The sequence below is a fragment of the Corvus brachyrhynchos genome, unplaced genomic scaffold (genome assembly GCF_000691975.1).
Source record: "Corvus brachyrhynchos isolate BGI_N302 unplaced genomic scaffold, ASM69197v1 scaffold119, whole genome shotgun sequence".
Lineage (NCBI taxonomy): Eukaryota > Metazoa > Chordata > Aves > Passeriformes > Corvidae > Corvus > Corvus brachyrhynchos.
Genome location: NW_008240054.1, coordinates 697,275 through 710,946, shown reverse-complemented (window position 1 = coordinate 710,946; position 13,672 = coordinate 697,275). Strand labels below are relative to the sequence as shown.

General features: G+C 47.5%; 2 protein-coding genes across 3 annotated transcripts in view; both read right to left on the bottom strand.

The window, feature by feature from the left end:
• Window positions 1–261, bottom strand: part of GMCL1 (germ cell-less, spermatogenesis associated 1) — a 17,409-nt gene extending 17,148 nt beyond the window's left edge. The window contains exon 1 of the mRNA XM_008641611.2: window positions 241–261. Within this exon, the coding sequence (XP_008639833.1) occupies window positions 241–261 (21 nt within the window). The remainder of the gene's footprint in view (window positions 1–240) is intronic.
• A 263-nt stretch (window positions 262–524) lies between these two features.
• Window positions 525–11,390, bottom strand: ANXA4 (annexin A4). 2 transcript variants are annotated; one of them, XM_008641591.2, is made up of 13 exons: window positions 11,106–11,390; window positions 7,800–7,854; window positions 6,649–6,724; window positions 6,163–6,257; window positions 5,769–5,882; window positions 5,508–5,598; window positions 4,765–4,844; window positions 4,314–4,370; window positions 3,797–3,890; window positions 3,201–3,296; window positions 2,715–2,773; window positions 2,309–2,431; window positions 525–2,050 (listed from the first exon to the last, which is right to left on the bottom strand). In XM_008641591.2, exons 1-13 carry the CDS (start codon window positions 11,228–11,230, stop codon window positions 1,991–1,993), a joined length of 1,125 nt encoding a protein of 374 aa, XP_008639813.2. In that variant the 5' UTR covers window positions 11,231–11,390; the 3' UTR covers window positions 525–1,990. The 2 variants fall into 2 exon arrangements, with proteins under 2 accessions (XP_008639813.2, XP_017600184.1); XM_017744695.1 differs by lacking the exon at window positions 11,106–11,390 and adding an exon at window positions 10,403–10,644.
• Window positions 11,391–13,672: the final 2,282 nt, after the last annotated feature.

The following is a 13,672-nucleotide window of genomic DNA, read 5'->3' as shown; positions in this document are numbered from 1 at the left end:
CAGAGAATCTCCTGATGGTTAATGGTTTAAATTGACTCCTGAATTTATTGTTTTACTTAATCGCAACTAATGCATATGTGTTAATAACAAATAGTGCGTTACTCTTAAATTATTCTTAGCCAGCATTTAGCAAAGTTGTCATAAGCTGCTTTTGTAGAAAGCTTGGGAAAATTACCGAAACTGTTAAGTTTTGGTAAACAAACTCTGATGTGCTTCGATGAACAAAGCCTGGGAGACAACCGTGTTGGTGAGGTTGGACATCTGGACTGTAGAATTTATGGACAACAAGGACAATTCCAGAAACCAGAAGATAAAGAGGAGACAAAGACTGAGTTTATGCGTTGGAAAGTCCTTATCGAAGGTAAAAGATACAAAAAAGACTAAAACCGTGGACTAATTAGCATAAGGAGCAGCCCCGCAGCCGCTCCTCACCCCGCCGGGGCCCCGCGGCAGAGCACGGGAGTTCGGGACAAAACAAGTCTTTGCCTGTGTCCCTTCCCGGAACACACCAACGGGACAGAAAATACAGAAACAAATTCTTTATTCATTTTTCCATACTCAGCAACCTGACCCAAGGCATTGAAACCCAACACGACCCACGGCACTGAAACCCACCCCCAGCCCACGCACGTCCGCAGCTGCTGTGCTGTGCTGGGCATTTCCTTGTCCTGGACAGAGCCCTCAGAAAAACTGGCTGAAGCTCTGCCTCCTCTCCCGGCAAAAGTCAGGAATGTGTCTACAATGGCAGCCCAGAGAACGAGAAAGGAAATTATTTTATTGGAGGTCACAGAGGCATCTCCTATTCCAGCCAGCAGCAGCCTGTTCTAGAGGAAAATGATGACGGAATTGGGGTGTAGCCACCTCAGTGTTTCAGCTTTGACGATGCAGCCTCAGTCTGATCCTTCACAACAGGATTATACACCAGCAGTAAAAAATAAATTGCCAAGCCAAAAGAGAATCCCATTTTTGTAGTGAAAACAGTGATCAGGCAGGTGTGTAGGGGGAAAGTCTCTCCCAGAGGTTGGTGTGGACGTCCAGGAGAGGCCTAGGCACAAACACAGGATCCCTCATCGGCCCTGTGACATGGGGCAGCTGTCAGCCAGCGTGGGGACACCTGGGCAGGTGTCCCAGGGAGGTCTGGGGAGTTACCTCAGGGAGACTTGGGGAGCTGCCACAGGGAGATCTGGGGAGGTGTCCCGGGAAACTCTGGGGAGCTACCCCAGCACCAGGCTGATGAGGTGGGGTTTTGGGGACAGCTCATTCCTTAAAAGGCACCATTCCAATGACATCACTTTATCCAGAGCAGGGTTTGTATTATAACCCTAATTATTTATACCCCTATGACCAAGCAGACAGACCAAAAGCACAGGGCTACTCTAACCAGGGTAGAAAAAGGTTTTTCTGATGTCACCAATGACAACTTCCCCACTTGCAGATGTACAGGCAACATATACATACAGTACAGCCAGGCTGTTAATGCTCCACACCAACAGAGGCAAGTTAATATGTAAACGTGCTCGCATTTTAGGTATTTGGGTTCTTTGTGTTTTAATTCTACCCAGAAACTGAGGCAAACCCGTGTTCTGCAGTCTCCATGTACCAATGAGGTTGGCTTTTCCCTATGCAGCCTCTCACACTTTGCATCCAGGTTTGCTTTAGTCGATGCATTTTGCTGGTGAACACAACAGCAAAGGGGCAGCTGGTCAGAAAACAACTTTTATACCTTTGGTTATAGCATTCTGTGTAAGATGGGCTTCACCAGCCCAGTTAGTAGGCAAATGGGTCTTCCAAGCATGAAAGTGTATCAAAAGGGTCAACCAGAATAGCCACTATCTAACCAGTGCATGAACTAACCTAAGTCAATAATCAGAGTAATTAATAAGGCATTTGGGAAAAAATAAAGAAATCTTTATCATGATTGGGCTCGATGATCCTAAAGATCTTTTCCAACCTAAACAATAATTTTATCAGCAGGTCCCCCAGGTCTCCTTTAATCCTCCCCACCACACAGCCTGAGCAGAACCTTCCTGTAGTCCCCTGAGCAGTCTCCCTAGAGAGAGCAGAAAAAAGGAACACCATTAACTTTGCAGCTCCATGGAAAGCAGGATTCCTTCCAGCATAAATGTCTTATTGTAGTGTTTGTACCCTCTTTGACAATTTAATAACCAAGAACATTCAGGGAAGTTTTCAGTACATAAATGTAAAATCTCCTTAATTCCACCTCCTCTAAAATACCCAAAAGGCATTGAGAGGGTCTCCTTGAAGCTGCTTAGCAATCCAGGTCTGTTTGTAAGATTCCAGAGCTTACCTTAATGAAGGAGTGGAGCGATTTCCCGTACATGGCCAGGAACTCCCTCCTGATGTACAGCATGTCTATTTCCGAGCGGGACACCATCACCCGGATCAGCGTGCTGTCATCTGTGCCCAGGCCCTAAAGGAACACAACAACCAGCTATAGCTGCAAAGCACTTTGGACAGACCAGTGACAGACACAAAGGTTTGGCCTTCTGTGGAATCCATTCCTAGTTAGATCATTTTTGCATTAATACAGGGATCCACTACCAGCTCTGAGCTTCCTGAAGGAAAAGAGGTCCACAGAAAAGCTCAGACTTCTTTTTTTCCCCCAATTAACACAGTTTCTTTTTCTCTAACTGCTGTCATGCTAGTGACTCAAGCATGGAGAGGCAGGGGGGAAAATACCAAAAGCTCTTTACCTTCATGGATTTGTACAATCTTTCAGCAAAATATGCAGGTTTATTCCTCAAGCACTTCACTGTAAGGGGGACAAGAACAAGAGAATTAAAGCAAATAAACACTGAAGGAGAAGGTCTTCCAAACCCTTCCAGCACTTTCTCAGTGCAGATGTTTATTCTGTAAAAGTGCAACTCAACAAGAACAGTGCGGACATCCAGAATCAGTGACCTGCTGTCAATCAATGTCTCTGTGCCCAGTGTGCAGCAATAGAATATTTTTAAGGCTTTAAAGCTTCCAGACAGCAAATGTCAGCTGCCAAAGCATCCCTTGGGAGAGAAATACAAAGCACAAAGCCTTCCTACCAGGTTGTATCTGCAAAGATTAAAACACTGTGGCTTGTAAAACAGCAAAAAAGAATCCGCCTCCTGAAGCTGTGCAAACAGTCAGGGCAAGAGACAGTATCTTTAATTAGTTTGTAGACCAAGTTTAAAAAGCAGGGAACTCACCCACAGCTAACAAAGCATCCTCGAGGTCTCCTGACATCTCGGATTTAATGCTCTCTGTGATGTCCTTATTAGCAATCCCTCTGTACACATCAAAAACTAGGAGAAAGAGTTGGATAGAAAGAGCCAAGTGAGCTGCTTCAGTGTAACCCCCGAGGATCATTTTGCAAGATCAAGCTCCTCATACCCTGTACAAACATTGCACCATTACTGTGACATTGTGAGCTAAATCAGGGCTACCCCTCAGAAATAATTCATTTTAATTATCAGCTGTCTTGCTAATTAGCCAACCACTGCTGCTAGGATTTTCCAGAACTGCTATTTAATGCAGACAGTTTCTATGCTTAGCTCTGTCCCATGGGAGTCACACTTCATTATCTCCAATTCACAGGCTAGAGCAAGTTGTGTGGATGTTTTTCTCAACTCCCATTTTGTCTCAGGAGGGAATAAAATGGTCCAAAAGAATTGAATCAGTTGGCTCCAAGAATATCTGTTGTCTCAGGAAGGGATCACAATCAGTTAAGAAACAAGTACAAAGCTCCTACAAAAGTACTGTCCTCAAACAAGGGAAGAAGTCCAGGACACCAGAGAGGTCCTACCTCTTAGCAGGTGGCACCTGTTCCGTGTGCAGAGGATGGACATGAACTGCACCTCATCTGTTCCCCATTTCTTCTCCCCAGCTTCATACAGGCACTTGAAGACATTATGAACAGACAAAGTGAGAACACCAGGTGTATATAAGGAGGCTTTTACTTCATAGAACCATTTGGTTTGGAAAAGCCCTCTACGGTCATCAAATCCAACCCTTCTCCTGCACTGCCAAGGCCACCACTCACCCATGTCCCCAAGTGCCACATCCACAAATCTGTTAAATCCCCCCAGGGATGGGGACTCCACTCCTGCCCTGGACAGCCTGTGCCAGAACTGGACAGCCCTTTCGGGGGAAAAATATTTCCTAATATCCAATCTAGTCTCTGCCTAGGGCACTGCTGACTAACAGAGCTTCAGGCTTACTCATCTACCTTGAAAAAAACTGGTCTAGAAACAGCAGGGATTCACCACACATCACACATACAAACCCAGACAGTTCTTGCAAGGAAGCAAATTGCTACACACCTGAGCATCTTGTTGAGCAAGGGCCTCATCCACAAATGTTCCCTCATCTCTGTTACCCTGCAGAGATACAAGGGTGAAAAAACTCATTTCAACAGAGCAACTAATGGAAGTAAGTCCTGCAAATTCCCCATTCGAAACCAGTTACTGGAGATGTATAATGGGGTTCTTAACATTGAATAGTGGGTTTCAAATACAGCAAAATGTGATTCAGAAGTGATTTGTTCTTCCTTTTGAAACAAGCAGCCATCCACTTTAATTTAAAAAGAGCACATGGCATTAAAGCATGCCCACAGTGAAGCTGTTCTCCCTGCAGAAGCTGGTGTGAAATGCTGGTGAGGTGAAATGCAAGAGAACTGAAATAAACAGCCAGCTTGAAGCACCTCATCAGTGAGTGAGAGATGTCCAGCAAGCAGCAGATTCACTCCCCTTATTTCCCCGATCCTGGACTCACCGTTGCGAGGGACACGAGGACTCTGCGGAACATGGAGGATGTGTCAGAGACAATGTCGTCCTCAAGGGTGGAGCCGTATTCTGCCAGAGCACACACACACAGAGCAGATCCGTTACTAACAGCTCACAGAACCACAGAATTTCCTGAGTGGGAAAGGACCCACAAGGATCACCAAGTCCAACTCCTGGGCCTGCATAGAACCATCCCCAAGAGTCCACCTTGTGCCCAGGAACGTTGTCCAAACACTCCCTGAGATGATCCATCAGGATTGGTGCTGTGACCTCTTTTCTGGGGAGCCTGTTCCAGTGCCCAGCCACCCTCTGGGTGAAGAACCTTTTTCTAATATCCATCCTAAATTGTCCCCAGGATTCAAATTGCCTCAGCAGTGCCAGCACAGGGGGACAGGCACTGCCCTGTCCTGCTGGCCACACTGTGACTGGGACAAGCCAGGATGCCCTTGCCCTTCTTGGCTTTCATCCCAGCAATCCAGCTATCGTATTGAGTGGTACAGGGCAAAATTAAGAAGCACAGCCAGCATAAAACTGGCAAAAGAACCACTATTGCCAGACCTCCAGCTGACAGACATAACCACCTCTGGGTGCCATTATATTTACACCGACTCAATTTCTGGGTGGAATTCTAGTCCTTGATGCTGACAGACCCTTCTCCTGCCTCTTCACACAGCCCTGCACACATACAAGTGGCTTCTCAGCCAGTATGAAGTCGCAGAGTGAGCTACGTACGGAGCTTGTAGTTCTCATTGATGTGCCGGATCTCTGCGTTGGTGCGAGAAGCCAGGATTTCAATCAGGCAGCCTTCATCTGTTCCTGCTCCCTAGGGAACCGCAGAGACAAGAGCCAAGCGTATGACAACTGTTTTGAAGGGCAACTACGACTTTTGTTTATTATATTTAGGTTAATAAGAAATTAATAATTAAGATACAATTACACCATTGCATACTTAATTGACCGTAACTCATGCAACGTAAAAAAAGATTTCCAAACCTTTAGAGCCCTCCTCAGTTCATGCACATCATACATGGTGGTAGGAGTCATCAAACCAACAATCACCCTTTCAAAATTCCCACTGAGCTCAGACTTCAAGTCATCAATCAAATCCTAGAAGACAGAAAGAGAAGAAAGGAGAAGACATGGCCTTTGAGAAGAGGAAGAACTCGTTCACCACTTTTCTTCATGCTCCAACCCTCCTCAGATGAACAGTCACTCTGAAGTGAACAAGACCAAAAAAAACTTGGCCAAGGAAAGCTTGTGCTCAGCGCCAGTCATACTCTTGTGGAGACTGGGACGTTCTTCACATTTCACCCGAGTGATACAAACCGAAAAAGATCCAAAAAACCCCCAGTTAGAGCCCCAGCTGCTGATCTCTGAAGAGACCTACCCTGCCAATAGTGCTCTTATAGGTGATCAGAACTTGCTGACGTTGGGAAACGTTCAGTTTGGTCAAGGTCTCAATGATGGCATCTTCATCCGTGCCTGGAAGGAAGCAATGAAAACCAGTCAAGCTGCTTGTACCAGAACCAGAGGCCTGCTCTGGCCTTGCCCAGGGTGTGCCATTGGCCACACCACCTTACACACATCCTTGCACAACCTGGGCCTCATCTGTGCACAAGTGCCTCAGCCCAGCAGCACCACACTACAGGAGAGAGAAAACAAGAGCCTGATTGAGGATGCTTTTATGGCCAAAACTTGGATTTCCTGAAGGAAAAGAGGGGGGGTTCAAGTTGCCCAGTTCCCTCCAATGCCCTCACCGGGCAGTGAGGTGATGCAAATGGCTGAACTTCCCTTCCAAAAAACCACCAGTAAAAACCTTCCCAACCATCACAGCTAAAAAAGAAGGTGTAACAGTGGAGGGAGAGCAACTTACCAAATCCCTTCATGGCCTTCCTTAGTGCCTGTGCTTCTTGCTCAGCACTGAAGGTTGAGACGCCCTTGACTGTCGCCTAAACCCACACAAGAGGAGTTATGAAAAGTAGTCACAAAGTGAGACACACACAGAGTAGAGCTGAATTTTAAAAAAAAAGACAATTCAAAAGATGCAAACATATTTTTTGGAAAGTGGCAGCAAGTAAAGTCCACCCTCCAAACATGATTGATTTTATACCAGGTTCCATCCTATCCTAAAAAGAAATGGTTTGTTCTAGAGGGACTTCCCAGCAACAGAAGAAATAAGCCACAGGGACTCAACTGAAAGGAGAAAATATCTTAATGAGGTTGTGCATGGAGTATCTGCTTTCCAGTTAAATAAGGCCTAACATTTCTGTTCAATCCAGCTTCTAACCAGCAGTTTTCCATGTAAATCATAGAAGAGGCTGTTCCCATCAAAGCCCCATTCCTGACTTCTCTAAGAGCAGTCAAGGACCACCATTCTGTTGAACAGCACACCAGGAAGTGCAGTGTTTTACTTGAAAAGGTGATTCACAAACAGCTTTCTCCTGCCTCTGGTCTAGTGCCATTTCTGGGGAAATACACTTTTCTTACAAAGCTCTTCATGTTCCCAAGAAAATAATCAGCAAAACACTACTTAACATTCAATGGGCAGAAAAATGTTCCCCTGTCCCTGGAAGTGCTCCAGGTCTGGCTGGAGGGGGCTTGGAGCAGCCTGGTCTAGCAGAAGGTGTCCATGCCCATGGCAGGAGGTGGAACTAGATGACATTTAAGGTTCCCTTCAACCCAAACCATTCCAAGATTCTGTAATAACAACCATAGAAATGGCTGCCTTGCAGGCTCAACCTGGGAAGAATAATATGCCCAGGAAGTTTATCTGGAGAAATTAATGTTCTTTGAATTAATATCTGATCAGGTTTTCCATTAACTCGCCAAATGCAAAAGCCTGTAGGTGTGGGTCATTCTCCTCTACAAGGAGGAAGCAGAGAGAGGCGATAAATTCATCCCCTTGAAGAGACAGACAGCGACAGTGTTCTTCCTGCTGTGTCCTTATCTGAGCTACACTCCCCACATTGATCAGGTCAGAGCAAAGGCTTGGCACAGCCTGGCACAGCAAACACACACACTCACCATCGTCTCGGATTTGGTCAATCTGTTATTGTCTGCGTCCGGGGCACTTAGACAGCTGTAATAAAAAACACAGGGAGTGTTAGTTTTCTAGCAAATAATTAATAGAATACACCTTCCCTTGAAGGTTAATGAAGCTCGTTAAGTAACCATCTAATTCTTTGAGGATTAAAAGCAAGATTGAACAGCCCAAGTGAACGCCCAGAGCAGCTTCCCAGAGTGTCCAGCCCTGCTTAGCGCTGGGCAAAGGCTGGATCACGACAGCACAGGGCCAGGGCCAGGCTGGAAGGGATGTGGTGGACAGGCAGGTGATTAGCACTGGTAATTTAATATGATTTTTCTCTAGTGCCAGCGTGACAGCCTGGCTCAGGCTACAAGGAGAAGGAGAGACAGTGTTGCCCTGGGAGCAAAGAAAATAGACTTGATTCCTATGTCCTTCAAAACACATGGCTTTGACCTTGGCAGGTGAGAGCCTGAGGGTGAAGCAGGGTGAGGATGAAGTAGGGTGAAGGTGCCCACACAGCCCTAAGCCTTCATGAACCTTCCTAGGAGGCAGAGACATCGTGGTGTAGGTGAGCACACAAAGGACAACCTTACTTGAGCACTGGGCAGGAGAATTATTTTTCCTCTTAATATTTTAATAGAACATTTTATATTCAACATCCCCTCAGTTTGGTGCACTGTGTCCTTCCTTGTAGGGCTGCAGTTTTAACTGACAAAACCCTTGAAAAACCCCAAAGCTTTCTTGCCATCTGCCCAGGGTTATTAGTTCTGTTCATAATTTTGTTTTCAATCATAGAGCCTTTGCATGAACACACCCAAATTTTCCTGTATCCCTGGTCACTTGACAGGATGTCACGTACCAGGACAAGGTTCACTTCCCCACAACTCAAGTTTATCCCAGCATCTCAGGAGAGGAGTTAGGAAAGGCAGACTCAAGGAGATACCTACATACAGTAGGGTTGAATTAAATAAAAAATAAATTCAAAATATGCCAACACAGTGACAGCAAGTAAAGTCCACCCACCAAACGTGTGGTTTTATTCCAGGGCTGAGTGAGTTCTCTCATTAAAGCCCTGAAGCAGAAGCAGAGGTGCCAGCAGCGAATGACATCTCTCCCCAGTTCTACTCGTGGTGCTTAATAGCTGCTATCCAAGAGCCCAGACAGTTGTGCAAGAACAGGAGTGTGTTTGCTCATGCTCCACATGACTCCTACAGCCCTGGGTGTGCTGTTCAGGCCAGTTAACTCTCAGTGTGGCACTTGCCATGGATGTGTTATGCACAGGCGCTCCCGGGTGCACCTCCACCTTACTACACCCTGTGCAATCAGGCAATTAGTAGTGTTGAGTTTGCTTTCTTTCATCTGATCATAAATTCCAGCGATCACATTATGACCTAGACCTCAGAAAAGTCATCTTTGCTCTTCTCTAATCTTTTACAGAAGTAAAAAGCCAATTCTATTTGCTTTAGTCAAACACTAAATGAAGGCTCCGAATTTCACTGCTGTTTTTATGATGCAGCTTTACCATCCAGCTGGTTTGTACAAAAGTTTAGCAAGTCAATTAGAGAGCAAAATAAAGGTCAGTAGCAAGGGAAAGGGAAGCAGAGAAATTCTGAGCGCAAATGAGCTGGCAGAAGGAAACCAAACTATGAAGACAGGCTGCATGTACTGGCTTCAGGGCAAATGCTCTCACAACATCCATTTACAGCAGAAATACCACACTGAATATTGACTGCAAGATTCTGATTTCTTCATCCTGTGAACATCACTGGGAATTGAAAGAGCAGAGCACTGAAAAGGCAGCAGTGCAAACCGCACTGCTCAATCTGCAAATGCTGGTTTGTTCCTGGTGCATTTCTGTGGGAGAAGGAGCCACTGAAGTTACAGGTGGGAGAGCTCAGCAGCTCAGCCAGGCTGTCCAGCAATGGCCCCTGTAACCCTTTCACAGCTGAAGGGGTCTGCAGCTGGGGCTTTAGACGAATTAAACTCTCCTAAGCCACCCCTTGGCAAGCAGAGAAGGGAATTTGTCAGCAGATTTGCCAGCGCACAGCAGCTTAACACAATTCCTGGCCTGCAGCTCCATTAGGAAAAACAGCTTCAGGATAGGAACAATACTTCGCTCTGTGTTTTGAAGAATTAAACTACACATGCAAGAGTCAGCCAGCCAGTTCTATGGTCCTGATGTTATTTGCTTCACCCCAGAATAAAGGCCCGGTACAGTAAACCTGGCTTAGAACAGGCTCAAAACACTGTGCCCAGGTGATAGAGTGCAAGTGTAGGAGGGATCCCTCCCATTATTCAATTATTTTTTCCACGGATGATCTTTTCCTGGCAGGCTTTATCAGCTAATCAGCCTGTTTTAAGTCCATATCAACATCCTCTAAAAGCTGAATCCAGAATAAACTCAATTTATCAGGGAAGTGCTGGGACTATCATGTATGCTGGCCAGTTCAAGTTCAGGCTTGAACACAATCAGGTTTTCCTGACTGTGCTCGGAGCACACACACACACAGGAGCCAGCAAGGAAAGCTTCCAACAGCTTAAGAGGATATAAACACAGGGCGTTTTCCCCCCCAGTTTGAGCTCGCAGCGTTGCCTGTCCTACCGCTCGGATCTGGATGGAAACCCACTGCTTTGTGACCCTTTTCCTTGCGAGGCAAACACTGGACTTGTCTGACGAGTTCCTTCATTCGGTGCACGTTTACCCAAACACAACCCACACCCTGCGCCGGATCAGCTTTTCCACAGCTCCGTCACGGCCAGCTGTTGCCGGTGCGCGGGATGCAGCCCTGGCAGGGTCACTGACTCCGAGTTTGCAGCTCAGGAAGGGATCTCCCGTCTGCCACGAGCCCCGAGCCAGCTGAAATATCCCAGCGCCTGCCACACGCTGACCTTTAGCTGGCCACTGCCCTCAGAAGGAATGAAAATATGATTTTATAGCCTTGTACGCCTCATTCAGCCTGTGCGCCCACCCCGAACCGCGTCAGCCCCCGGCCATGCCCTCCGCGCTCCAGCGGCCAGCGGGGCGGACGCGCCAGCCTGGGCACGGCACAAACAGGAACCAAAACCCGCACTCCCTGTGCCCGGGAAGGGTCAGCCCTTCCTCCATCCCACAGCTGCCCCCTGTCCTTCCTCAGCCCCCGGGCTGCCCCCGTGCCTTGGCATCGCCCAGCCCGGGGCTGCCACTCCCGCACTGCCGGCACTGCGCGCTGGAAAGCGGGGATGGCGCTTGGCAGCTTCCCAGGCACCTCCAGCCGTGCAGCCCCGTCCCCATGCCAAGGCGGATCCCCAGTTCGCTTGGCACTCACCTGCTGTCCCACGCGGGTCCCTGGCAGAGATGGGGAGAGCTCTGGTGGCTGTCCTGAGTGGCAAAGTCCCCGCCCTGGCGACACGCGGCAGTGACGTGAAGGAGCTCCAGCCCGGCTCTGCCCATCCCTAAACAGTTGGTTGTAATCCAGAGCAGGGAGAAGTTGCCCGGGGAGCCTCACTCACATTGTACGTTTGGGATGAAACGCCAAACTGCACTTTTGGGGTTACACGGAGGGCTGGCAGGTTGGGACGGCTTCCACGCTCCCCGGCATTCCCTGTAGAAATCCCTGGGAACAGAGGGGCTCTGGCTGCAGGCTCTGGTCTCTCACTCATGTCTGCGGCAGGGCACACCCGAGGGGGGAGCGAGGGGGACGACGGCGTGGAGCGCACAGGCAGCAACATCCTCGAACAAGAAGTCCTGTTCCTCCCCCGGTGTTGTTTGTGGGGATTTCTTATCTGTGTCGTGCCTCCTTTGCTCCCCCAGCACCCCTCTGGGTCTTCAGTATCCTCACCCCTTGTCTAAGAACTCTACATTGCAAATAGCCATGATTTCAGTAAGGATGATTCTTTGCATAAAGATTATTCGTTTTGCCCCAATAAATGGCAGTGCCCTCAGGCCAAGACCCTTCAGGCAAAGGGACTTCACTTTTGCCCTGATGTGCCCCGGTCAGGGTCAGCCATAGACATGATCACAAGGCTGACAGAGGGAAATGGGCCTTGCAATAGACATATCTTGTCCTCAAGTGTTTATCCTCAGGACCTTTGGTCTCCTCTGATGCCAAAAGTGCTGTTATTATCATGGGTAAACCAACAGTCTCAGTTTTTTCCCAGCTCATACGACAGGCCTGTCTCATCCCTGTGCCTCTTTGCACATGCTCGTTTGCTGGAAGGGACCTAAATTTAGCAGCTTGGATGCAGGCAGGCTGTGCCCCAGTGAGCATGTCTGTGTGGTTTATTTATTACAGCTCCCACTGCAGCTCAGCCTCCCAAAACAGCTCCACAGAGCCCAGCACTGCTCATGCAAGGGGACATGGACCAGGGGAACAGAAAAGCCAGGTTCAAGCCTCAAGCCCTCTCCTTTTGCATTGCAGAGCTTCTTTCCTTGCAAAATCTGGCACGTGACCCTGACCAGGATTCAGTGTGGACCAGCACATTATAAACTGTCTCTAAGGAGAAACTCTTCTCTTTCCTACATCTGTGAAAGTTTCCATTCTCATCTCTTCTTCTCACGTCAGCAGTCCCTGCTCTGGCCCCATTTTAATCCACCAGCAGAACTGCTGTGTTTGTCTGTCTTACGTTGCCAGTGATTTTTTTAGCCTGTGCATTTTCATCCTTCTGTTTGCTTCCCAGCCTCTTCAGCCCCCAGGACTGGAAGGCTCTGTCACTGCAGTCACTGATATATGCAACAGTAATTATTCAAGACCATAAGTTATTAATTTTCTTTACAAATTATTTATCCTTTAAATATTGCACCAATCCTGCCATTCATGATTTTCATAATTTAACCTTTTCTTTCCCCCTGGGAGAGGCACCAAGAAGGAGGAGTACTTGAAGATGTGTTTGTGTGGATGTTTTTGGCCACCTGGAATTAGTCATGTAGGTGTAGTCCATTCAGCAGCTAGATCCTGATGCAACACACAGCCAAGTTCCCTGTAATCTTGGCTGGTTACGGGTGCTGGCTCTGGGGCCATCTGATCCAGTCACGATTATCTGGACCAGAAAGGAAAAAAAAAAAAAAAAAAAAGAGGGCACAAAAGCTTCTGAGCATGCTGAGAGTTGGCTGAGCTTCTTTGGAAGGTGGATAGAATGATAGGGGATTTGTTGTACCTTGCTACAGGAGCTGCTCCCTTCAGGAGGGAGAAGGGTGGTTGCTGTATTTTCCTACACAAGGTTCAGGTGACAAAGCTTTGTCTCTCCAGGAGCTCTTTGTAGGGTCTGCTCAGCTATCAGCTTTGTCTTCATCTCTGAAAGGATGGAAAGGCTATGGTTATCCTTCAGTCTCTCCAGCTGAAGCACTGGCTGGCATAGCTTTGCTGTCTTTGCATCAGAAGAGGGACAGCAAGGGACAAGCCCACAGTCCCTCTCCATGCAGTGACAGAGGGCATTGCCCTTCTGTTCATGGATATTTCATTTGTCCCGTCAATTATTTTAACCACCCCAGTTATAAAGCTCTCAACCCCCCCGACTTTACTCAGTTACCCACATCCTTTCTATTCCCATTCCATCTTGCTGTTCTCCCATCGACAAAAGACCTAATAAAAATTAAAGGTCACAGAAAAACAGGGAAGGCAGTGTGCATTAAGTAAATAAATTGAGCTCAAGCAGCAGCCCGTTAGGAAGGGGGTATTTATTCAAAGTCCCACAATGAGAACAGAGCTGAACCTCTAGAAAATGGCAGCATTTGTTTTTGCCTGAAGGACCTGACCTTTTAAATTTGCACCTCCGAGAGCAAAGGAGCCTTGTGCTAGGAGGAGAGGTTTTCAGTGTGTCCTTTCATTAGCAGGTACCTGCCTTTAGCTTTAGAGAAACAGCCTCACCTCATTCACTGAGCTCCAAATTCTGACAC

Bases quoted from the DNA above. Each gene is read 5' to 3' on its own strand.
- ANXA4 (XM_008641591.2), bottom strand. From the start codon at position 11,230: ATGGGCAGAGCCGGGCTGGAGCTCCTTCACGTCACTGCCGCGTGTCGC. The intron at 7,855-11,105 runs GTGAGTGCCAAG...TTTTTATTACAG, and splicing joins GGACCCGCGTGGGACAGCAG to CTGTCTAAGTGCCCCGGACG. The intron at 5,599-5,768 runs GTTTGGAAATCT...GCGGTTCCCTAG, and splicing joins AACTGAGGAGGGCTCTAAAG to GGAGCAGGAACAGATGAAGG.